Source organism: Equus quagga, chromosome 12, assembly GCF_021613505.1.
Source record: "Equus quagga isolate Etosha38 chromosome 12, UCLA_HA_Equagga_1.0, whole genome shotgun sequence".
NCBI classification, from domain to species: domain Eukaryota; kingdom Metazoa; phylum Chordata; class Mammalia; order Perissodactyla; family Equidae; genus Equus; species Equus quagga.
This window is the reverse complement of record NC_060278.1, coordinates 97,994,684-98,019,384: the sequence shown is the minus strand read 5'-3', so window position 1 is coordinate 98,019,384 and position 24,701 is coordinate 97,994,684. Positions and strand designations below refer to the sequence as shown.

The window sequence follows — 24,701 nt, the reverse complement described above, 5'->3', positions numbered from 1 at the left end:
TAATAAAAGAAAGTCTTCGCGGTTAATACCCATGGCTATGGAAAGCTCAGAGGCCAGGTTATCTTGAAGTAAGGTGTCCCTTAAGTCAAGGGACATCTAGGAAGGGCTGAACGGGATGATTTCCGGTGGTTCACAAGACAGAGCAAGGATGTGGTCACGTGCTTGCTTCCTAGCACCCAGCAGACTTTCCCATATTCAGATTTCAGTGAAATGTCACAAGGAGGGGAGAATGCTGCCACTTCCTGCTCCATGCCAAGCTGTTTTCCTGAGTCATTGCTCTGTCCCTTTCCTCTAGGCAGCCCCTCCCTCGCCCACATTAACTCCTTCAGAACCAGACTTATTTTGAGGGTAGGGTGGGAGGCTAAGGATCACTGGTGGGCCAACCCAGGAGAACTGGGGGTCCTGCTGCCTCGCACGGAGGTCTTTTCAGATCACGGGTGAACCGTTTTTTGGGCGATTGTCTAGGGTAGCTATTTGTCATGATTCCAAGTTTATAGATGAAATGCATTTAGCAATACGTCCCCGTCAGAATTAAGTCGTTAAAGAAGAAGAAAAAAAATCTTTGACTCAGCTTTCTGGAAAAGATCCTCAAGGCGGCTTTGTTACCATGGCTACAGCAAGCTCCACACCCACCGTTCTATCACCACCAGTGGCCTAGCCCCCACTGGGGTGGGTAGGTTTTTAAGTCAGCATGCTGGCCCGCTATCTCGTCCCTCCGAAGTAGGCTGGATCCAGCCAGCATTTCCCAATTCTTCTCCCTAGGAGCCTTCATTGGAAGCCTCTGCTCTTGACAGCTGTGTCTCTTGTTCGGAACCTATTAAATTTCTACTCCTTGTGTCCGGCTGCTGAACTCTCCCCGACTCTGGAGGGGGAGTCGGTGTGTTTGTAACCTGGAACAGAATTGGGGTTTATGTTTCGCTGAGACTAGAAGGGTTGGAATCCTCTCGGTTTGGGGCAGCCTTGGGCTGGACCCCTCCTCTCGCCGAGCAGGACCCTGCTTCCCTCCTCTTTCCTGCTGGGTTTGGGCAGCACGCCCTCCCCAGCTGTCTCAGTTGCTTATAAGTGTATCCATTTCTAGTGACTTTTCCCCCTCTGTCCCATGGATTAAAGAATTTTAAAGTTAAAAGGGATTTCTTAAGATCCTCTGGCCCTGTGGGTGTTGATTTTTAGAGTTGTTGACACCGTGGAGAGGGTGAGGTGGGCTATGCCCCGTCTTCCCAGGAGATTGTGTCCACGCACGGAAACCGCGCCCTGTGGATCGTGCGTCCCTGAAGCGCTTTCCTGGACTCCAGGTAAGAACTTGGGGTCTGGTTCCTTTCTCTGCCTCGCTTCCCATGTCACACATGTGGCCTTGAGGCTCTGAGCAGTAGGAGACCTCCCTGGGGTCCTCTCCTCTTTGGCTGTCTTCATTCTCTCACGTTGCCTCCATGCTTGGCTTCTGTGTCCTCAGTCTTGAGCCTGCCCCCCAGGTGGCCGTGAGGAAGCAGAGGAGACTGGCTCCCCAGGGTGGAGCAGGATTCTCCAGGCTTGAGAACTCGACTCCACGCCCCCCCCCCCCCGACCCCCACACCTGCACCCTGTAGCACCTCAAACCAGTGTGCGTCTGAGTCCCCTGGAGCACTTGTCAAACCATAGGTCACCGGGCCCTGCTCTGGAGCTTCTGATTCTGTAGCTCCGACGTGGAGCCTGAGGATGTGCATTTCTAGCAAATTCCTGGGTGATGCTGTTGCTGCTTGTAGCGGGGACCACACTTTGGGAGCCACTGTCCTGGCGGATCTCAGCCACGGGCGGATAGCTTAGACGGCCCAAGGAGGGGCTGGTGCCCTTTCTGGCCCGTGGGTGACTGGGTGTGGGCTGGCTGTGCCCTTCATCCCCCGTGTGCCATGTTCCAGCTCAGCGGTTCTTCAGGAGGCTGGTACCACTCCTCTGGGAGCGTTTGGGAAATACGTGGGGGCGCTTTTTGTTGTGGCAGTGTTTGAGAGTATTGATGGCGTTGGGTGGGAGGGTGCTGAGGTTGTCCTTGTGTTGAGGAGGAACTGTCCTTTGCAGAAATCCGTAGCTTTCTCCTGAGAAACATTAAAACGCGCTACTTGTTTTCTCCTGAACGTACCCCCAACTTTCCCTTGGCATGTCTTTGCACATCTCCTTTGTTCTTCCAAAATCTACCCACAGACTGAGCAAAACATACAAAATCAAAACCTTTGCCCAATTGCTTTGAATTTTTGCCTGACCAGGATGCCATTTCTTCCAGGACGCAGCAGCCCCTTGCAGCCCCCAAAACCCTGTTCTTAAACACCTGTCCTCTGATTCTTTGAGCAGAGTTGCTTGGGTTTATCAGATCCACATGCACCAAACCCCAAACTCCCTGCTGCACTCACAAGCACACGGTGATCAGCCCCAGCTTGTTTGTCTGGTGACATTTTTTATCCCTCATTTGCTCATTACTGGCTTTCGTTTGCACCTGCTGCTTTTCTATGTGAAACGGAACCTCTTAAATACCTCGTTTTAAAATTTTCTTTTGGCCTGGCCTAGTGGCGCAGTGGTTAAGTTCCCACATTCCGCTTCGGTGGCCCGGGATTCGCCGGTTCGGATCCTGGGTGCGGACATGGCATCGCTTGGCAAGCCATGCTGTGGTAGCCATCCCACATATAAAGTAGAGGAAGATGGGCACGGATGTGAGCTCAGGGCCAGTCTTCCTGAGCAAAAAGAGGAAGATTGGCAGCAGTTAACTCAGGGCTAATCTTCCTCAAAAATAAAAAAAAAATTTCTTTATTTCAATAAAGTAGTACAGACATGTGAATGTACACAAGGGTACACAGTGGAAACTAATGCCCCCAGGTTCCCTTCCCAGAGGCAGCCACCAGTCCCCCTTTTGAGCTCTGCTGTATTTTTGTGCTCATCCAGGAATATGTTAGGCTTATGTGAACATGGATATATATAAAAAACATCCTTTTTTGGGGGAGTATGGTGGTCTGTTCGTGGTGCTATCCGTGCGTTTCTTTTTTAACCTGATGCGGAAGCTTGGGGAGTGTCACTTCGTGTGGAGGTGTCTCCTCGTTCATAGTGACTGCAGAATATTCCACAGGATGGCTGTCGTGTGTTGTCAGAACCGTCCTCTCTCTGTGGGCATTGAAGTCGTTTCCAGTCTTAGGTACAGCATGCAGGGAGCAGATGAGTCATCTGGCATGTGCTTTGCTCCCCTGTGACTGTGTATTTAGAATGTGTTTCTAGGAGGAGGTTTCGGGGTTAGAGACCGTGTGGAGAAAGCCAGGGTTTTCGCGTGTGATGGCTGCGTGGAGCATCCCTGTGGGAATGAGAGGAGGCACTCTCCGGGGTACGTGTCAGTCCCACGCCGCGGCTTTCTCTAGTGGCTTTGCCCACTAACCAGCTGTCGTGTGCCTCTGGGCCAACCCTTTGGGCTCTCTGGGCCTCCGTTTTGATGGCTGTGGGATGTTCCCCCGAACTCTGGGGTCTGTTCTCCCTCAAGGTGCCTGTGGTTAGCATTTAATTGCCTCTCAGGGCCGTGTCTCAGGATTTTCCTGCCCAGGGAGACTGGAGAGTTCTATGGTGTGGAGTGGATTTTGCAAAAGCAGCTCATTGTCCCCCTTTGTGAGCGTGCTGGAAGATGCCCCGCCTTTCAGTCAACAGTCCACCACTGGGAGGCCTTGCGCGCGGCCCTATTGGACCCTGTTAATCTGCCCTGGCGGCTCTTGTCCGGACGCACAAGGATGGTGACACACGGTGCAGCCCACGTGCTGGGACCTGCCTGAGAGTTAACCCTGGAGGAGGAACGTCGTCAGGCTATCTGGGAGATAGTCACCTTTCTGGATTCCTCACCCCATCCCATCACCTGTGCTTGCCCCTCTTCTGGTGCTTGTAGCTTTTGTTTCTCCGGATGTAAGTACGCCAGGCCGAGCCATGACATCCCTAAGCTAACCAGACAGCCGTCGAGCATGGAATGGAATCAAGTCCTGGCAGTTGAAGATTGGATGGTGGGGGAAGTAGATATGTGTTTAAATGAGATGCTGAGAGAATTAAAATAGAAAGGAGTGGATGGGCAAGAGTGGGGTAGGCGTACAAATGAGAATCAGTGAGAATGTAATTTGCGTGGATTTCTTTGAAGGAGAGTTGCAAGTACGATGAGTACCGGTGACAGGGCCATGAGCACTTTCTGGTGGGTGGGTACATTCTTCTTACATGGTTACACTTTGTTAGCCTGACAAACGCGAATAAATGTTACTGTGTTCCACAAAGAAGTGTGTTTGCTTTTGTTTTCTTGAAGCGTGTGGCCTTGGTCTATCTTTCGTGGTTTCTTGCTTTTGCCGTCAGGCACGGGTGTGGAGAAGAAATACTTCTTTGGGATAAGGACAGTACCAGTGCCTGTGTGAACACTCATGGCAGTTGGATCATGGCCTTGTCAACTGGGACACAGTAGGGAAGAGTGGGGATTGTGGCAAAATGGAGGGCACGTTCCCATCTCAATCTGAGCACCTGGTATTCAGATCTGCCTGGTGCCATAAGGCTCTGCAGGCCATGATGTATTTTTTTATGAGAAGCCAAAAATCTAGGGGATTATGTGAAGTCTCTTGATTTTTATATTTTATTTTATTTTATTTTTTTTAAAGATTTTATTTTTCCATTTTCTCCCCAAAGCCTTCTGGTACATAGTTGTGTATTGTTTAGTTGTGGGTCCTTCCAGTTGTGGCATGTGGGACACCACCTCAGCGTGGCCTGATGAGCGGTGCCATGTCCACACCCAGAATCCAAACCAGTGAAACCCTGGGCTGCCAAAGTGGAGTGCACAAACTTAACCACTGGGCCACGGGGCTGGGCCCTTATTTTTATATTTTAAAATATAAAATGTTATGTAGGCCAAAGAAAGACTGTGTGGCTTCTGAGACAGGCAGTGAAAAGAGTGGGTAAGTGTGTTCCCGGGGAGGAATGCTAAAATGCTATTGGGTTTGGGAACAAAATGTGTTGTGTCCCGCACACACCCTCTCTGCGGGGTCTCGGCCTGCCTGCCTGCTTTAAAATATGTGGTCCTGTGTATCTCTTTCAGATCCTGGCTCCACAGAGAGAACAGCCCAGAAAAGAAAGTTCCCCAGCCCTCCACATTCTTCCAATGGCCACTCGCCACAGGACACGTCAACAAGCCCCATTAAAAAGAAAAAGAAACCCGGATTACTGAACAATAGCAATAAGGAGCAGGTAAACGGCCGCTGGGGATGGCGTCCACGCCAGCACGACAAAGGCTGTAGGGAAGCCTTCTGGCTCCCCCGGGGTTTCCTAGTAGCTCGAGTTCCTGGCATTTAGCAAGCTGCCTTTCTCCAGCTGTCATTTGCATAGGACAAAAAGGGCAGCTCAAAGGGGACCTGTGTAGACACTTCCAGGGGGTTTTCAGATCCGTTTGGGGGACAGGGCAGTGACCTAGATGGGATGAAGATACTGTGCATTAGGGTTTGGGGCTTTTCCTGGGATTTTTTCTTCATGCCTTAGGACTGTTGCCCTACATGGCCCGAGGATTTTCCCTCCTAGGCCATGGCCAGCAGGATGCTTCCGAGCTCGGCCTGGAGGTGGCTGCGTGGCTGAGACGTGCTCCCTTCCGGTCTCAGTTTTCTCATCTGTAAAATCAGAGGTTTAGGTCCGTGGAGAGGCAGCCGCTCTGCCTGCCCATTGCCCCCGGTCGCTTTTGGTGACTGGTCACCATGCCTTCTCATTGCCCTCGACACGGGCGGCAGACCCCACCCTCCCTGGGCAGCGAGGACCCGTCAACTAGATGTGAAAATCTGTTTGTCCTCTTGGATCTTGTCTAAGGAACCTTCTGGCTTTAAAATCCTCTGATGCAGGCTAAATGTGCTTCTGATTAAAAAAAAAAAGAGAGATGCTTTAGTGGACCATGAGGTCCAGTCTCCCAGTGCTGGAGGAGACGGGAGGCCCCAGTGGTTCGATGCCACCGCAGCAGGGCCTGCTTGGGACGTGTGCATCCATTTTGTGCGTTACGGAGAGCTGGAGTGGGCCCTGGGGATTCAGGTTGAATAAAACAAGATTGCAGCTTTCACGGGAAGAAACCTAGCAACAGTTAAATGCCCAGGACTGTGAGAGGGCACGTTTCTGTGCTCTAATCTATTTTCATCCTCAAAATTACATAGCGAAATGCCAGCTCTGCTTTTGCTGTGTGGCTGTGGGCAAGTTAACTGCTCTGTGCCTAGTTTTCTCATCTCTTGAAATGGTAATAATGATACTGCCACTGATTTCACAGGGTTGTTGTGAAGATGAATTGAGCTGAATGACATAAATACTAATAATAGTAAAAATTAAGCCAGGCTCTACACTGAGTGTAATAATCACACAAACTATATGTGAAATAATTAAACACCAGTTTTAGAATTGTTCTAGGCCTGAGCTGTTCAGTAGGATAGCCACAGGCCACGTGTGGCCATTGAGGGCTTGCAAGTGGCAAATGTGACTGAGGAGCTGAATTTTTCATTTAATTTAACTTAAATGTAAGCAGCTGCCTGTGGCTGCCTGTAGCTCCCATGTTGGACTGTGTAGGTCTAATGGGTTGGGAATCCCATTATAGGAGAAAAAACTGATGGGTCCTAAATAAATTTCTGGGGGCATTGCAATTTAAACATACTGTCGTTGAAAACAGTACTGAAAGCAGTGCTTACAGTGTGCCACGTTCTGTTGTGAGCATTTTTCTGTGTTAATCTTAATGTTTATAATAACCCTTATAATTGTCTCCGTTTTACAAGTGAAAAAACCAGAGGTTCAGAGAGGTTAAGTTGCCTCCTCAAGGCTTCAGAGCAAGTGAGAAGCTGCATTTGAGCTTAGGTCTGCCTGTCTGGCTTGATGCCAGTGACAACCCACCCCTGTCACCCAGGAGCCGTCCAATAGCTGTTGGGATTGAAGACTAAGAAAGAAACTTTCAGGCCACAAATAATCCACAAATCTTCACTCTGCCCGTTAATTCACCTTCCTGGGCAGACCCTTGTCTTGCTTACTTATTGGTAACAACCAGTAAGCGTGAAGCAGATATTGCCCCCTGTGTGTAGAAAGTCTTTTATTTCCCTCCCCTCTGTGTGTGCGTGTGTGCACACATGCTTTGTGAGTTCCTGCCTGTCCTTTAAGAGTTGGCTCACCTCTCTTTCTGGAAGCTGATCAACGTGGGCAGTCCAGGTGTTTTCTCTCCCTTCCCCATCCGTGTGATAATACCGTTTCCGTAACACTTGAGCCTCATGACCACAGGGATGTGTTTGTAAATCTGTGTCCCCCTCTGGACTGGGAGCCTCAGACAGTGGCCAGTGTCTGGCGGCTGCTGTCGCCCCAGAGTTTGACACGTGGTGGGAGCTCCTGAGTGTAGACCGCACTCTGGGGGTGGAACATGGCAGAGCGTGGTGACCCGGCACAGGGCGTGTTTATGCTCCTGAACGGTCATCTTCAGTGTTGATAGAAGAGTTTACAGGACTGTGGCACTGGAGGAAACGTGTTCCAGACCTGAGGCCTGGCTCTTGCCAGCCCCACCGCATCTGGGGAACTTGCTCTGTGACTTTGTCAGTTGCTGTCTCATCTCTGAGCTTCAGTTATCTTGTAAAATAGTGGTTTGGACGAGGAACACTATAAGTGGATTGTCGGTTTTTTTTTCAGATCGAAAACTCCGTGGGGCTGAACAGCCACAAGTTGGCAAAGGAGAAATAGCCTTAACTGTAAAAAAAAAAAAAAGAGTATTCTGACCCTTGACTCCATGGTTCATTCTAGCGTGTAATGTTTACGGAGTAGGGGCAACTCCCTCCTCCCCGTCTGCCTTCCTAAGGGGAACGAAATCCCCTCAAAATTCTTCTGGACACTTCCTGTTTCTTCTTTTTTTCTTTTAGAATTAAAGAATTAAAAAATTATGGAATTAAAAGCAAATTGTAGGTCTGCACATGCTGGGTTTTACCATCATAATATAGTCACCAACATTTTTTTTTTAAAGATTTTATTTTTTCTTTTTCTCCCCAAAGCCCCCCGGTACATAGTTGTATATTTTTAGTTGTGGCATGTGGGGTGCCGCCTCGGCATGGCCTGATGAGCAGTGCCATGTCCGCACCCAGGAGCCCAACTGGCAAATCCCTGGGCGGCCAAAGCGGAGCACTCGAACTTAACCACTCGGCCACGGGGCCGGCCCCTCACCCATTTTTCATGTCTTGGGAATTTAATACTTTTAGGAGAGTTTTAAGAACCACTTTTAAACACACTTTATTTTTAGGGGAAAAAGTATTCTAAGATTTATAATTAATATTTAAAGCCTTTTGGTCATGGTGTCACCCCTTAGGAAAGGTTTGAAAACATGTAGGTGCTTTTTCTTGCGAGCGGTGGTGGTGGTGGCGGCGGGGACACCTCACAGCCTAGAAGGACACTCCTTGTATTTTGTGGATGAGAGTCAGGTTGCCAAACACCCTGCAGTAGATGGGGCAAGAAACATCTTGTCCTCAAATGACCTTAGGGCCTTTACTAAAAAGTATGACTCTCCTCTTTGCTTCCTGGGGGTATTTGAATTCAAAGAGTCCTTTTGGAAGATTCTCTCTTTTTTTTTTTTTTCCCTGCTCATCAAAGGATTGAGAAATAATCTGTTAACCTAAATGGGTTTGGGTATACCTTTGACTAAACATGGCAAAGAAGTCATGGGGCCCCTCATGACCTCCTCTGGGTACAGGGTGTACACATACCGTAAATGGGTGGCCTAGGACTTATTTTGTTGAGCCCATGCATTGTCTTAAAAACTGGGGCATTTCACAGAAGTCCTTTGTTGGGCCCGGGCAGTGTGTTGACAGTTGAGATAGTTCGGGGGGCAGCAGGTTGGCCGGCATCTCCCTGAGGTCAGGCAGCACTGGTGGCATGTGCCCGCACTGGTGGCATGTGCCCACCCAGCTGCCTTGGTCACTGGAGCTGAGTGGGGCTGCCCCCTTAAGACGGGCATGAACTCTGCCCCTCCCTGCTGTTTCGCCAGCGTTGGGGCTGAATGCCAGTGCCTTCTTCACCCTCCAGGCCTGGACAGGTCTTCTTAGAGACATGTTTTGCCAGGACCCATGGTTTTTATCAGATGGCACGGGGACAAAAGCTGGAGCAAGATCTATTTTTATTCATGTATGTTACCTACGTGGCCCTGTAGGAATTTGAGTTTGTGGCTCCCCCGTCCCCAGCACGTGTGCCCTGTGCTCCCACACAGTCAGAGCGCTCATTCTCCGGGTTACACAGACCAGGTGTTGGCAAACTACAGCCTTGTGGGCCAGATGTGCCCTGGAGCCTGTTTTTGTAAATAAAGTTTTATTGGCACACAGCCACATTAATACATTGACATATTGTCACTGGTTCCTTTTGCACGGCAGTGGCAGGCCTGAGTCCTGGCAATAGAGACCACGTGACTGACTGACTCGTATATTTATAGAACACTTTTAGAAAAAGTTTACCAGCTTCTGGTATAGACTGGGCTATTCTAGAAGTGAATAATCAAGCCTGTCTATTTTCTTGTTAAGCCGACCTGTGGAAGAAGCACGGAAATAAGCACATTTGCTCACGCAGCCTGCAATTATCCTGGAATAACACAGGTTGCAACCCGTTTGCTTTACCAGCTGGTTACACACCTTATACGTGTGGGGGCGAAAAAATCATAACTCATTTTACCTGAAATGATTTGCTCTTTCTTTTTTAAATATTCCATATTTGTTATCAGCTGCTTTTTAGGGAGTAGGAAGCACAAGGAGCAGATAAGGCCAGTGTCTGGTTGACAAGGAGGTTACCCGGCAGCTGGTTCTCAGTACTCAGCCGCAGCGGTGGCTGCAGGGAAGGGTGGAATCTCCTGAAAAGGGTCTGGGGCAGCCTGGCTCAGCCCTGGTGTTCCTCCCAGGAACGCCCACCCCACCAGGATGGGCTGTGGCAGGACCGTGGGGGAAACTGAACTTCTGAAGTGGCAGAACCCCCGCTTCTATTGAAAAGGACCTGGGTTGCCAGCTCGGGAGATGAGCTGTCGTATTTGATTCTCCCAGTTTCGTTTACATCTTAACGACTCTTCCTATCCTGTTATTAATTTCCTGAAAGGGAGTCAGGCACTGGAATATGGCTCACTGCCATCCTGCAGAAGCCACAGAACCATCCTGGAAGACCCTGCGAGCTTAGAAATAGTTCTGCTTGCCCGATAGGTGTGGTTTACCTTTCAATAGGAGTTTCTCTTCTCCTCTTCACCTCCCGCCCCCTCTTCCTCCCCCTCCTCCTCCCTCTCTTCCTTTTCCTCCCCCTCTTCCTCTTCCTCCTCCTCTTCCTCTTCCTCCCCCTCCCCCCTTCCTCCTTCTCTTCCTCTACCAAGCCCCTCTCCCTCCAAAGAACCCTCAACCATTTTCCTAGGCAGATAGACCCTCTACGTTTGTGGCTTTCAACTAAAGGCAGTGCTGCCCCCCAAGGGACATTAGGCAATATCTGGAGAGATTTTTGGTTGTCAGAGTTTTGTGCATGGGGGTGCTACCAGCCTCTAGCCGAGGAAGCTGCTACACCTCCTACAGTGCACAGGACAGCTCCTACAATGAGGAATTTTCTGGCCCAAACGTCCTCAGTGCCAAGGTTGAGAACCCTGCTCGAGATGCTGGTCTCTGTTCACATGCCCTTCTGTTATGTTTCTGGCTTTTTTTTTTTTTTTCTTAAAGATTTTATTTTTTCCCCTTTCTCCCAAAGCCCCCCGGTACATAGCCGTACACTTCAGTTGTGGGTCCTTCTGGCTGTGGCATGTGGGACGCTGCAACATGGCCTGATGAGCGGCGCCATGTCCAAGCCCAGGACTCGAACCGGCGAAATCCCTGGCTGACAAAGCGGAGCACGAGAACTTAACCACTCAGCCATGGGGCCAGCCCCTCTGGCTGTCTTTTTAATTTTCAGATTTTTCCCTCCAGCATTTTGCATTAAGCAGAAGTTATTTTGAACTACAGAGAGCGTTCTCTGAGGGGGTCCCTTAATCATCAGAATCTCTTCTGCATCCAGCATCATGTTATATGGGGCATAGGGACATGAGAAAGGGCTGGGAGACCCAGGTTTGAGGCCTTGCTCTGGGCCTGGGGATCAGATAAGTCTTTTTAACCTAGTCTTTTCATCTGTCAAGTAAGACTAGGGCTATGTACCCTGAGTACCTCTCTGCGTGGCTGTGAGGGTAAGATGAAGATGGTGTGTGTGACATTATATTGAAAAACGTAACATGGAAAGAATATTTTAACAATGATGTCACCCTCTGGAAACCAAGCAGAGTGCTCTATCTTAAACATTGTACTGAAACAGGGAAATAACTGGGCTCAAGAATTATGCAATCACTCTTAAAAGTCTTAGTTATTTTCTTAGTAGAAATGAAAATGGGGAGGCTTGAAAGGATTGGTTAACAAGATCTGTTAAATAAGCATCTGTGGGGCTCTTTCTCAAGGAGTGTGGAAATAGCAGGCATTGTGAGAACATTCAAACCTCGTAGTAAGAACCAGGAACGAGGAGTCATGAACGCCTGCAATCTTGGCCATTCTTTGCCTTTATCCTGGGGGTCCTAGCCATTAAAATAAGGAAAAAAGAAAAGTAACGTAAAAATATTAGACATGAACAGATGAAACTGATGTCAATTTGACATGATAAGATTTTTAATCAAGAAACTATTAGAACTGTTTATATATGAGGTCAGTATTAAAAATCTCACAGCATTTCTATGTACCAACAATTACTATTTAGAAAATATAATAGAAAAAGATCCCATTCACAGTATCAACAAAAATTACGCAGTCTCTAACCAATATATAAGATCTTTTTGGAGGAAATTGTAATGTTTTACTGAAGGACGGGGAAAAAAAACCTTGTTCTACAAGGAAGTTTGTTCAAAGGTAGGTCCTGTGGTTGTAGCTGAGCTGTAATCCGTGGAATCGAGGCTCAGAGTGGGTTGAGTAGCTCTCTCAAGGTCACACAGCCAGTTGCCAGGTCATTTTGACTTCCTCGTGTTTCCAAGCGGGGTTTCTTATTGATTTCTGATAGACATTTCCCTAATGAGTTTCTTCTGAGTAATTGTATGTGTTGCAGTGTGCCTTTGCTGGATTTCTACAAAGTATCGTTAGGGAAACATTTCTGCCAATATTTTGGGATAGGAAGGGGTCTGGCTCCCATGAGTTGGCCACTCATCGAATCTTTCTGCCGTTGTTGGTTCTCAACAGCAGGTGGGGCTCCTCTGTAAACACGAGGATCTGCTGTGGCTGAGAATCCCGGCTTTAGGAAGCCTCTTGTGCTCATACGTACTTTATGCATTGAGGGTGGACTTAGAAACAGATGACCATCTTTTGGTGGCTCAGGTCCAGTTGATCCGCTCTCCACTTGCGTGCTGTTGAAAGAATCCCAGGGAAAGTGCTGTGCTTCTGTTGGCTTTGTACGTTTAGACTTCTGCACGTTGGGCCCTTAACCGTATTAGCAATATTAGTAATGGTGGCACTGTGTTGAATGCGTCCATTATGTCATCCCGTTCAATCCCAACCACAATCCCACGAAGTTAGGTGTTGTCACCCCCATTTTACAGATGAGAAAAATGAAGCTGAGAGGTTGAGCGACTTACCTGGGGTCACCCAGCTCGTAGAGTTGAGACCTGAACCCAGGGATGCCTGGGTCGCGGCCATCGTGCTATTCTGCCAGGGCTGCCTGTTAACTCTTAGACACCAGCTTTTCCATCCATGGCCTCTTCAAATAGAAGAAAGAAAAATCTCTTACTATCTAACAACCTGCAAACTCTGTTTTAGTAGAGTCCCCCAAGATGGCTTTGTAATGAATGTTGAAATGCTGTAATTTTCTTTTGTTGTTATTGATGTATTTGTTCAAATTCCTTTTGAGAATGCACATTTGTTTTGAAACCGAACCTGTCTTTCTTGCCTACATTTCAGTCAGAACTAAGACATGGTCCGTTTTACTATATGAAGCAGCCACTCACCACAGACCCTGTTGATGTTGTACCGCAGGATGGGCGAAATGATTTCTACTGCTGGGTTTGTCACCGGGAAGGCCAAGTCCTTTGCTGTGAGCTCTGTCCCCGGGTTTATCACGCTAAGTGTCTGAGACTGACATCGGAACCAGAGGGGGACTGGTTTTGTCCCGAATGTGAGGTTAGTTCTTGATGACTGAATGCATTATTCGCCTTGTTTCCTCTCCTTTCTCTCTCTTCCTTTTATTTTTAATCTTTCAAATAACCCAGATATAGGGAAAAGAGAAATTTCTTGCCTCGACCTGCTTTATCCTGTTCACCTCCTCTTGGACCGACATTCAGCACTGCGGCTCTCAGGAACACAGTCACACAGAATGTTCTTTTCGGTTCTTCGTGGGTCTTGGGGTCACTTTGAGATCTGCAGCCTTCTCTGATTCTCCTGTGATGAACATTTCAGAAGTTTCCTTATGAACCTTGAACAGTGCACATATTTTGAAAAGACCTCACGCTGCCTTTTGCTTTCTTGGATCTCGTCTCCGCCTGCGTCATTGAAGCCTCGTCGGTAGCCAAGCTGGGAAGACTGGTTGTGGTGGTCTGTTCTGAGTGGTTGCCATCTGATGCTCTCATTTGTGGAACAGCTCTTTCTCAAGTGCCTGTTAGGTGCTCGGGAGTCGACAGAGAACAAAAAGAAGCATGAATCACATATCTCTCTTCAGGAGAAAAGGGCAAAAACCCAAATTAATGAAATTATATACAGCATGTTAGAAGAAGAGTGTTCTCTTAGAAGAAGAGAAAATGAATTGAATATGAAGAATAGGGAGTGAGGGACGTGCAGGGTGTTTCCTTTTTAAGTGAAGAGGTCCAGGAATGCCTCGCTAAAATGTGAGGAGGACCTGAACAAGGGGAGGAGGGAGCCACGCGGCCATGGGGAAGACCTTCCGGGCGGAGGGAGCTGCGAGTACGGACCCCCGAGCAGAAGCACAGGGACAGTGACCGGAATGGGTGTAGCCTAAACACTCTTCATTAAACCAGTTATTGCGGCTTCCACGATTCTGAGCTGTCTTCTCTTCTGGCTGACTCCCAACTACGATGCTTCTGCAAATGTTGAGAATAAGAATGTCACCTACAGAATAATTTAATGTGGAATGTCACTTGGATTCAAAGGTATATTGGAATTAGATCTCAAACGAGGAAGCTTTCTGTGTGTGAAATGGAAAGCTCTCCCAGATGTCTTTAGTGGGAAGAAAGCAAGCTATAGGATAGCATCTGTGGCATCGCCTTTGTGTAGAGAAAGGAGAAAAATAAGAACTATGTGGAAAGAAATTAGACATCAGATCAATGTGATGATGACATTTGAATGGTGTTCTGCTGCTAAAATCACAAAAGATGGCTGCTGCTTCTCTCTGGGACTCTAGATGGAGAGATGTGTAGGACACGCTTTGCCCAGCGATGCCCTCTTGTTCAGAGCCTGACCTCATTCTGCTTCATTTCGTGTGGGAACTAGAGCCTTCATTTATTTCCTTTTGTCTTGACCAACCCTTCCCAGTTATTTAATAACTTTGGGAAAAAGATAGTGGCTCAGATAGGATGCTTTTGCTGCAAGTAATAGATCTTGATGAAAGGCGATTGAAACAATAGGGGTTTATTATCATGTGTAGAGAGGACCCAGAGCCAGGGCCAGGCTAGAGTTCTTTCAAAGCTCAACTCTTTCCATTTCATTGTTAGGGCGATGTGTTCCTCATGGCTGTAAGATGGCTGCTGGGGGTTTTATCACGAGTGGCTGAACAAAAATCTTCCTGAGAGAACAGCGTTGTCTCCTCACTTCCCTTTTTGTTGAGCAGAAGGACTTAGCCTGTTGGCCTCCAGCTGACTTGCCCTTGGGCTCATTGGTGGGGATTGGATCACGAGTCCCGATGCGAAAAAGGCTTGAAAATGCTTGTCTGGCACTTTTAGTCTATATTGTGGGAACCAGGCACTGCCAGCCAGGAAGAAGGGGTCGGGGGTGGAGGGAGAGGAGGTGAATGACAGTTGAGCAGGCGAGCCAAGTGTCTGCCACGGATAGTTACCTGGAAACAGACTGAAATTCAAACAAGCAGATGTCTCCGTCTGAGATTTAGAGCCCCGAAGTTCTTCCAGGGGCGAACTGGGGAGCCTGTCAACTGGGAGACTACTCTTTCAGGCTCTGGTGGCTAAGCCATTAGACACGGGCGTCGTGTACTGTTCTCAGCGTCTGAGTGCCTCTCGTGTTGCCCTTTTCCTCGACAACCAATCAGATACGTCTGCAAATTCCTTTTGGAGGATCCAGAGATAATGAAGAAAGGAAACTCAATCCAAGTTAATTGGAGAAAACTTTTCTCAGCTCTTGCTACACAGATGGTTAAAGAGTTTCCTGACATCGTCAAAATTTGCTATTTTTGTTGTTGCTGCTACATAAAGATTCTGAGCCTCTGAGATTCAGTATCAGATTTACATAGCAGAATCCGGTTTCAGATATTTCTCTGGGGCTCTTCTTTGAGGGGACTTTCCCTTACAAAATGACATTTATGCCCATGGAGATAGACAGCTAGACTACGCTTCTCATGTAGGTTTCCAGAATGTCCTGAGTGGGTTCATATCCGTGGTGACAGAGAATGAAGTCATACTTATTATTAGTCTCCTAGCATCCTTTGGATTCTTTCTACAGGGAAGACTGTCCCTTCCATCAGTGATGTTGTTGAGTTAATGCCCTGTCAGTTTCCGGAAAGATAGCCCAGAACCTTAAGAGGATCAAGTCAAGTGGCTGATTCATTGTGGGAAGAGATTACCCTGAAGCCATCAGTGGCCTTTCCTTTTATATCTCATTCTTGAAACCTAAGGTTATAATAATGACGATTTTTTAGTTCCTTGCCTACCCACACCTTTTTCAGATTATGTCATCTTCGTGAGCTAAACATACTTCTTAATAAGGTAATCAATGAACTGGTGTGCTTTCCAGTTTTTATCCGCTGATCCAGTACATAGTCAAGTAGATTGGAGTGAAACAACTTGTCTCATTTAGATGGAAATTATTTTTTGCGTGTAAGCTTACTGGAAAATTAGGAAAGGGAAATAAGTACACGGATAGTGACTTTCTTTCTAACTGGACGTTTCTGTGATTCTTGACTTGTAGAAGATTACAGTGGCAGAATGCATCGAGACCCAGAGTAAAGCCATGACAATGCTCACCATCGAACAGTTGTCCTACCTGCTCAAGTTTGCCATTCAGAAAATGAAACAGCCAGGGGTAAGAAGGAAGTTCCTCTTGGTATAAATGTACATGGAAATAGTGACATTTCTTTTGGTCTGTTAACATTCTTGTTCCGTGTAGCCTCAGCCTTAGCCTGTGCCTACTCTTTGGTCCTTCTTATGTGCCTGAATTCAGATATCTGTAAATTAAACATAAGATATGATCACGTTCCGTTAACTCTATGGTGAGTGCTCTGTGTCCCCGAGGAGCTGAGTCAGAAAATGACATAGAGTAGAAAGCTGATGGCGATTTAAAATTCTGACTGGTTGTGAAGTGAAACCTCATACCCTGTTGGGGGAAGGGGCAGTTTTGTGCTCTTTCCCATGGGAGTTAGTAAATTCCATTTTAATGAGAAAGCTGATTATAACCCAGTTTATTTATAATCAAAGTCTGCTGATGGAAACTTCGAGTAAAACTGAACTGGTGAGATCCCATAAAGGGTGAGAATTTGCGTAGTTCCTTCAGCTGTGAAAGGGGATTTGATGGGCAGCCTTCACCCCTTAAGAAGAATCCGCATGCGAGGGTAGGGCTGCCCCCTTCAGCTGGCAAGCCGTGCACTTCACCGTGATTTCCCTCCCAGGCAGCCCAGTCACGAAATCACAGCCATGGTGGTTTTCGTTTTTGTGGCAATTTTCAGGAAGATGGCAGCAAAATACCTTGGCAGTAAAAATAAAATGTTATGACAGTATAGTCAACATATTATGACATTTTCCCTACAGAAACTGGAGGGGTAGGCTTCTCCTTTTCTGATTTGCACGGAGGCACCATATGGGCTAGTGGTGACCCTTTGGGAAATTCTTCATCATTTGCTTTCTAAGTCAAATGAATAGACAGAAATGTAGAATCTCAGGGCAGTTAGTAGCTTCATTTCCATTTAGTGATTTAATTTCCTTAAAGAAACAAGCTTTAGTTTTGAGATTATATTCTGAAATTTGATATCATGATGAAAAAAAAGCCAGCGTGCCAACTGGGTGTTGCTAAATTGGGAGTCTGTTTGTGTCTTTAACAGAATCTCAGTCAGTGGGAGCAAAAGTGTATAGCCTCAGTTTGGTTAAAACAAAAATTACAATTTTTTTTACTGTGGGGTCATTTTGGTGTTGAGTGATAAGGAATTATTTCCTGTTTTTGATAGTCGCCAGCAGCTAGCACTTAGCCTGTTGACAAAAAGAATATACACGTAGTCTGGTCCACACTGCAGAATTATAAAGCAAAAGGAAAAAATCAAAGAAGGCATTAATTTCTCATATAAATTGATAGGAAATCAACCGGGGCAGAAAGTTGTGGATTTTGTTGAAGCATCTTTTTAACTTAAAATGGCCACACTTTCATGCTGCATGAAAGAAGGCTCTGATGACTGTACACGGTGACCCCGTCAAATGCCTTGCTTGAGTATAATTTGAAGTTTAATTAAATCTTCTAGATATTTTTATTGATAAGTGAACACCACCCGTCAAGAGACCAGGCCTTGCATTTTGAGCTTGTTCAAGTAGGACTTAAGAACATGGATCCAGGGGCCCAGCCCCGTGGCCGAGTGGTTAAGTTTGCGTGCCCCGCTTTGGCGGCCCGGGGTTTTACCGGTTTGGATCTTGGGTTCGGACATGGCACCGCTCATCATGCCATGCAGAGGCGGCGTCCCACATAGCAGAACTAGAAGGGCTTACAACTAGAATATACAACTATGTACTGGGGGCCTGTGGGGAGAGGGAGGAAAGGAAAAAAACAAAACAAAACTAAACTAAAACCATGGATCCAAATGAAAACATTTTACACAGTCCCTGTGTTGAAGGTAATTTGCCTTCTCAAAGGAAGAGGAAAATCTCACTGTCTAAAATTTTTCCCCATGGGGTAAATTGTCTTGGCACTTAGCGGAACTTTACTTGCTGTGTCATCTCTAGAAGGAGCCAAATTTCACCCTCAGTCGGCTTTGATTACGGGCGTTTGCAGTGTAAATAAGGCTCGTTCAGAGTTCGGGTCTAAAGTGACGGATAGTGTTTTATTCTTGTTCATCTTCATGTAAGAGGACAGGACCTGTTGTTTGGATATTTATTGAAAACAAAACAAATAAAACCAGAATACCCCCATGATTATTGATAACCAGGCTGAATTAGAAGGTGATTCAATCTGGAGCTCCCCAAGGTCATTCTTTTTCTTTTTCTTTTTTTCTTTTTGCAAGGAAGATTGGTGCTGAGCTAACATCTGTTACCAATCTTCCTCTTTTTGCTTGAGGAAGATTGTTGCTAACATTTGTGCCAATCTTCCTCTATTTTATATGTGGGAAGCCGCCACAGTGTGGCTTGATGAGTGGTATGTTAGGTCCATGCCTGGTTTCTGAACCCACGACCCCAGGTTGCCAAAGCGGGGCACGTGAACTTAACCACTGCACCACCAGGCCGGCTCCCCCAGGGTCATTCTTTTTTGGAAACCTTTAGAACTGGATTGTCTGAAAAGTGGTCTCCATTTCTCCAGTATTTTGTTGGTATTAACACCTTGTCTTGCATAGTAATGATGGGTTTGTGCCTGTGTGTGTGCATCTTTTCTCTCTTTTATAGACAGATGCGTTCCAGAAGCCTGTTCCCTTGGAACAGCATCCCGACTACGCGGAGTACATCTTCCATCCTATGGACCTTTGTACCTTGGAAAAGGTTGGCCTCCATCGAGGAGCCCACAATTGTCGAGATGCCTAAAGACCCTCTCTCACTTCCTCTGCCCCATCTCAAGTTAGATGGTTTCTCTGCCTTTCCCCTGCACCATTTTCATTTGGATGGAAGGACTCTTGACCCCTTTCTCCTGTAACATTCTTCCGAGGATTGCAATGGAGAGTTGGAATCCACTGCTTGGCTCCACTTACTGCTAGTGATTCCAGCTTTTTACCTGAAAAAGTTGTAGCTTCTAAGAATTAGGGATTTGATTGATTTGAGCCTTACCTCCTCTTCTCTTTCTTCTGGAGGTGCTAATGAGAGCAGCAGGAAGGAAGATGAGAAAATGAAGTATCTGGGACACCTCCAGATTAGTAATAAAGATGTGGCTTAGGCTACTGATAAGGATATTTCTTTAATGCTTGAAGGTGTTTTAAAAACTCATGCTAAAATTCCACGCTGAAAGTTTGCACTTGTAACCCTTCAGATTGTGCATGTCGTCCTGGTGCCAGTTTTCAAATTGTTGGCATCAAAACGTGGATCGAGAAAATTGTGGATGAGGAGAAAACATTATTTCCTATTGTCTGCACGGATGACCCCTGAACAGTAAATCTGACCTGCTTTGGAAAGTTGCATGCACCCTTAGGGTGTTCAAAAAAGAAGACATTTAAAAAAGACAGGGTTGGAATCCTGGCTCCATAAGTGAATAGATTTGGAACTTCGGATCAGTTCCTTAACATTCCCATACCTCAATTTCCCTGTCTGTCAAGTGGGAATGATAATAGCTGCTTCGCTGAGTTCTTAATCATGCGGCTTATGTGAGACCATTAGAAATAATAGTAAACACATAAATACATATAATATCCTGGCTCCTTGGAATAAGCTGCTTGATAAATGATAGCTGCTGTAAGATGAGAAAACTCAAGTTAGTGTGATGAATTCAACGAGTGCCTTTTTATAGTTAGAGATCTCAAATACAATAGCATCTTGGGAAACGAATAAAAGCATTAATTAATTTGGCAAATGACTGCTAAGAAAATTATGTGGGGGACGCAGGTGTGATGGGCTGTGGCTTGTATAGATTCACTGATGGTTATGCTCTCCCTTTTCTCCCCAGAACGCTAAAAAGAAAATGTATGGCTGCACAGAAGCTTTTCTGGCTGATGCAAAGTGGATTTTGCACAACTGCATCATTTATAACGGGGGTGAGTGGCTGCAATGACTCCTAAAAAGATGCTGTGTGTATTGCCCGTTTTCCCAGCCTTCATAAAAAATCAGGCTCTGTTTTCATGCATCAGGGCCAATAGCTGAGAATAGCTGTGTATAGATGGCTAATGTGTGTGAATAGGGGCAGTGCTGTGTGCATTTTAAGGTATAAGCTGACATCCACAGTGGCTTTCGGCCGTATGGCACTGCTGCCTGTCCTTTTCAAAAACTTTATTTTAATGGAGGAATAATTACGTACGATAAAAGGCTCAGATTTTACATGTACATTCCATGAATTTGACATATGTGTAACCACCTATATAATCACAAACCCAAATAAGATCTAGAACTTTCCATCACCCAGTATATTCCTACTTGCCCTTTCCAGCAAATCTACCACCGTTAAAAGGAACTCCTGTTTTCTTTTACTGTAGATGACTTTCACATAGTCTAGAATTTCATATAAATGGAGTCGGAGGTTATACTCTCGTGTCTGGCTACTGTCCCGCGGCATAGTATCTTTGGGATTCATCCACTAATGTGTGTCATGTGGTTTGTTTCTTTGTATTGTTGAGTGATTTTTTGTGTCAACATACAATTTATTTATCCATTCACCTTATTGATGCTGATGGACATTTGGGTTGTTTTAGCTTTTGGCTGTTAAGACTAAAGTCACTGTGAACATTCTTGTACATGTCTTTGTGTGGACGTGTTTTCTTTTCTCTTGGGTAAATACCTACGAGTGACATTCCTGGATCATTGAGTAGGTTTATATTTAACTTCATGGGGAATTTTGCCAAACTGTTTTGCAAAGTAGTTGTATCGTTTTACACTTTTCCCAGCAGTGTATGTGAGAGTCTGACTTATTCTCCATTCTTGCCAATACTTGATGTTGTCTGTCTTTTTAATTTTTGCCATTCTTGATGATATGAAATATTATGTCATGGTGGTTTTAATTTGCCCTTCTCTAGTGACTAATGGTATTGAGCATCTTTTCATGTGCTTATTAGTCATTTGTGTATCTTTTTTGGTAAAATACCTATTTAGATATTTTATTCATTTAAAAAAATTGAGTTGTTTGTGTCTTCATTATTATTATTTTTGTTTTTTTGAGCGAGATTAGCCCTGAGCTAACATCTGCTGCCTATCCTCCTCTTTTTGCTGAGGAAGACTGGCCCTGAGCTAACATCCGTGCCCATCTTCCTCCATTTTATATGTGGGACGCCTGCCACAGCATGGCTTGCCAAGCGGTGACATGTCCGCACCTGGGATCCGAACCAGTGAACCCGGGCCGCCAAAGTGGAACATGTGAACTTAACTGCTGCGCCACTGGGCTGGCCCCTGTGTTTTCATTATTGAGTTGCCGGATTTCTTTGTATTCTCGATAAAGTTTTGTCAGTTGTCTTTTCATGGATTTAGAGGATAGAGCTATCTGGACAGAATGGAGGAAGATTTCCATTAAAATCTCTCTTGGCACCTTTCCCATTGCCCCAGATTCTCCCACAATCCTCTGTCTACCTTCTGGCCAGGTGGATCTTTCAGTGTCCTGCCCCATCCTGTTCCTGTCATCTTTTCCTCCTCTTGTCTCCTGCTGGAACACTCTTTCCTTCTTTGCCTTGGTGACTTTTCCTTATCCTTCTCTCTCAGCCTGTCCGTCCTCTGAGGAGCCTTCCCTTGTGACCCAGGCCATAGTATGTGCTCCTGCTTGGGGCTCTCACAGTACCTGTACTTCCCATGGCAGCACTTATCATACATTCTGGAGGGTACTGTTTTTATTTGTTTGAGTTGCTCACCAGGATGTAAGCTCTTTGAGGGCAGACACCGTGTTTTGTTCCCTGCATACCCTTGGGTCTAGCACAGACTTAGCTAGTGTTTAAGGAAAGTTGTATGAATGGATAGATGTTTGCTGAAATAGATGTTTTGCATTGTGAACTCAGTGGCAGGGCTAGGGGTTCGGGGAGGGGAGAGAGTCACTAGGCATTGAGAATTCGTGTGAAGATTATAAACTCAAAAATACAGCAAAGCCTGTCAGATCGTATGAACAGGTGAACGAGGTCAGGTGCAAGAAAACATCAGCAGGAGCCAGGATGTCCATTGGCCATGGGGAGAGCTAGAGATGGTGCAGGGCGGGGAACTCCTACCTGGTCTGGAGGGGTCGCCACTAGACGCTCCAGTGGTTTGTTGGATTCATAGTTATCAGATCTGGGTGTTCAAGGTAAGCCAGAAATCTAGATATTTGTGTGTGTGTATGTGAAATCTTGCCAACAAATTCATAATTTCTTAAAATAGCTTTTGAAGAAAGTCTGGCTTTTGGACCATCTTCTCCTCTGGTTTAGTGCAAAGGTGAGGGATTTAGGGTTAGATCTGGGGTCACTTCCTCAACTCATTAGCTAAGTGGTCTCAAAAGCGATGACTCTTCGAGCCTTGGCTTACTCATTAATGAAATGGGAGCATTTATACCTGCTTCCTCCTGTGGCTTCTTGAGGAGTTCACAAGAAAATGTATTTCGAAGCACTGGGTACACCAGAGCTACTCTATTAAATGTCTTCTTTCCCCTTTCCCTTCTTGGGTAGGAGTTTGGGACAATGGATAGAATAAGGCTCATTTCTGCTAATTTGAGCCTTTAGAATGTGAAAGCGTCTTTCAAATGTTAAACCATGAACTGTAGGTCAGCCCACACGAATTGCTCTGTTTCAGAGATGACGACATTTTGACACCAAAGATTGGTCAACATTTTTGGGATGAGTCACATAATTTGAACCAATATTAGAAGCCAGAATCCTTTGGTTTTTAGCCTTTAAAAGCTTGATCCTGGGGAAAAGCAAGTGAAAAGGTTGTTAGAGAAAGTATAGTCCCAAGGCTGGGTCTTTCCATTTCAGTTAATCCTGTTTTCTTGTTCCCTTAGGAAATCACAAATTGACGCAAATAGCGAAGGTAGTCATCAAAATCTGTGAGCATGAGGTATGTGTTTCCCACTGTCCTGTTTTAAATGTGTCCAGGGTAAGAGGTTGTGGTGGCTGGAATTTCCATTCGCAGAATCTCCCAGCGGGTCGCCGTGGTGATGCCGGGATTTCTTGAGGCTCAGACAGCATCCCCTCTCTTCAAGGAAAGTGAAAGTAACCAAGAAGGGACCCCAGTATGTTATAAAACACCCTTACCTTAGCCTTGATTTAAGGGAGATGGAAATTTTTCAGGCTTCTTGCAGAAGCTGTTTGGGTTTGGACATTATTTGGGGGAAAGGTCCTGACTGTAAAGTGACTCAGCTGTCCTGGAGAGTCTGTCCTCTTGCCCGCGTTTCGATGGTGTGGATGAAATGAACCACCCGGGCTGTGTGCCCTGAGGCTCTAGTGGTTGTGGGACAGGCTGGTGGCACAGATGGTACGAAGGAGCCTTTCTTTATTAGACCCCACATTGTACAAGTAAAACACCGAGTTGGAATGGCCTTCAGCCTGTCTGTGCACTTTCATTCATTCGTAAAGAAAACATTTGGATATCTTAGGATATGTCCGTGCCTACATACTTATATAGACAGTTTTGTAATCTACATTTTTCACTTAGTTTGAGTGTTTTCCCGGGTAATTAAGCACACAGGACGAACAGCATCTATCATGGCTGTTCTGATGATTGCCTTAGTACAGTTGTTAGAATAGCAGCTATAGGTCCGAGGCTGTCAACACGGCCCCGGCTTTAGGTAGTTATTTCCCGATTGTCTTCTGGAGAAGCTGTAGCAGCCTATACAGTAACCAGGAGTGGACGAGTGTGGGAGTTTTTCTGTGTCCTTTGCAGCATTGGAAGTTCTGGTTTTAAAAATACACATATCTCTGTTTTAATGTGATGAGTAAAAACAGTGGCATCTCACTGTGATTTTGGTTTGCGTTTCTTTGATGACAAGCGGTGATGGACTATTTTTGATGTTCACTGGCGATTTGGAGTTTTGTGTGGGCGAGTTGTCCTGCTGTTTCCCTGGATGTGGGAGCTGAAGCTGAGGCTTTTCATTGGGGGTTGCCCCGAGGTGGCGTGTATTGAACCCGGGTACACTGTTCTGTCATTTCTGAATCCACCTCTTGGCAACACACTGCTGCTTGTGGGCTGCAAGGCCAGGGCTGCCCTGGACCTCATGTTATCAGTTTGTTCTGCCCAGTGCCTTTGGAATAGCCCAGGAGCAGAGTGAGTAGAAGAAGGAAATATATTCCACCATTCATTCATTTGTTCATTCACTCATTTATTCCTTGGCTCGTTAAGTCAGTCAGTTATAATTGATTAACCATAATTATAAATTACATAATCATAAGTAATTAATTATAAATAATAATGGAGCACTTGCTGGGTGTCCTGCGCCTTGCATGATTCAGGAGATAAGAGAGAATCAAGTCAGATGATGATGGGAAGACACCAGCAACCCCTACGGGTGGGGTGGAAGCTGTGGACTCTGAAGCCCGACTCCCTGGGTTCAGATCCCAGCCCTGCCGCTTTGCCGCACTGAGACCTGGGCAGGTGACTTGACTCCCTGGGGCCTCCTTTTCTCCCTCTGAAATGGGGGTGACAACAGTCCTACCTCAGAGGGGGTTGAAGAGTAAATGCGTTAATACCTGTGGAACTTACAGTGACAGCAGCACGCTCTGAATCTCTGAGAAATGCT

The 24,701-nt window shown here is 46.1% G+C and overlaps 1 protein-coding gene across 1 annotated transcript in view; it reads left to right on the top strand.

The window, feature by feature from the left end:
• The window catches only part of ZMYND8 (zinc finger MYND-type containing 8), a 100,243-nt gene that overhangs the window by 12,083 nt on the left and 63,459 nt on the right, over nucleotides 1-24,701 (top strand). Inside the window, exons 2-7 of the mRNA XM_046678053.1 lie at nucleotides 5,060-5,208; nucleotides 12,993-13,136; nucleotides 16,104-16,217; nucleotides 18,770-18,862; nucleotides 19,974-20,061; nucleotides 22,968-23,125. Coding sequence (XP_046534009.1) covers nucleotides 5,060-5,208; nucleotides 12,993-13,136; nucleotides 16,104-16,217; nucleotides 18,770-18,862; nucleotides 19,974-20,061; nucleotides 22,968-23,125 — 746 coding nt within the window. The remainder of the gene's footprint in view (nucleotides 1-5,059; nucleotides 5,209-12,992; nucleotides 13,137-16,103; nucleotides 16,218-18,769; nucleotides 18,863-19,973; nucleotides 20,062-22,967; nucleotides 23,126-24,701) is intronic.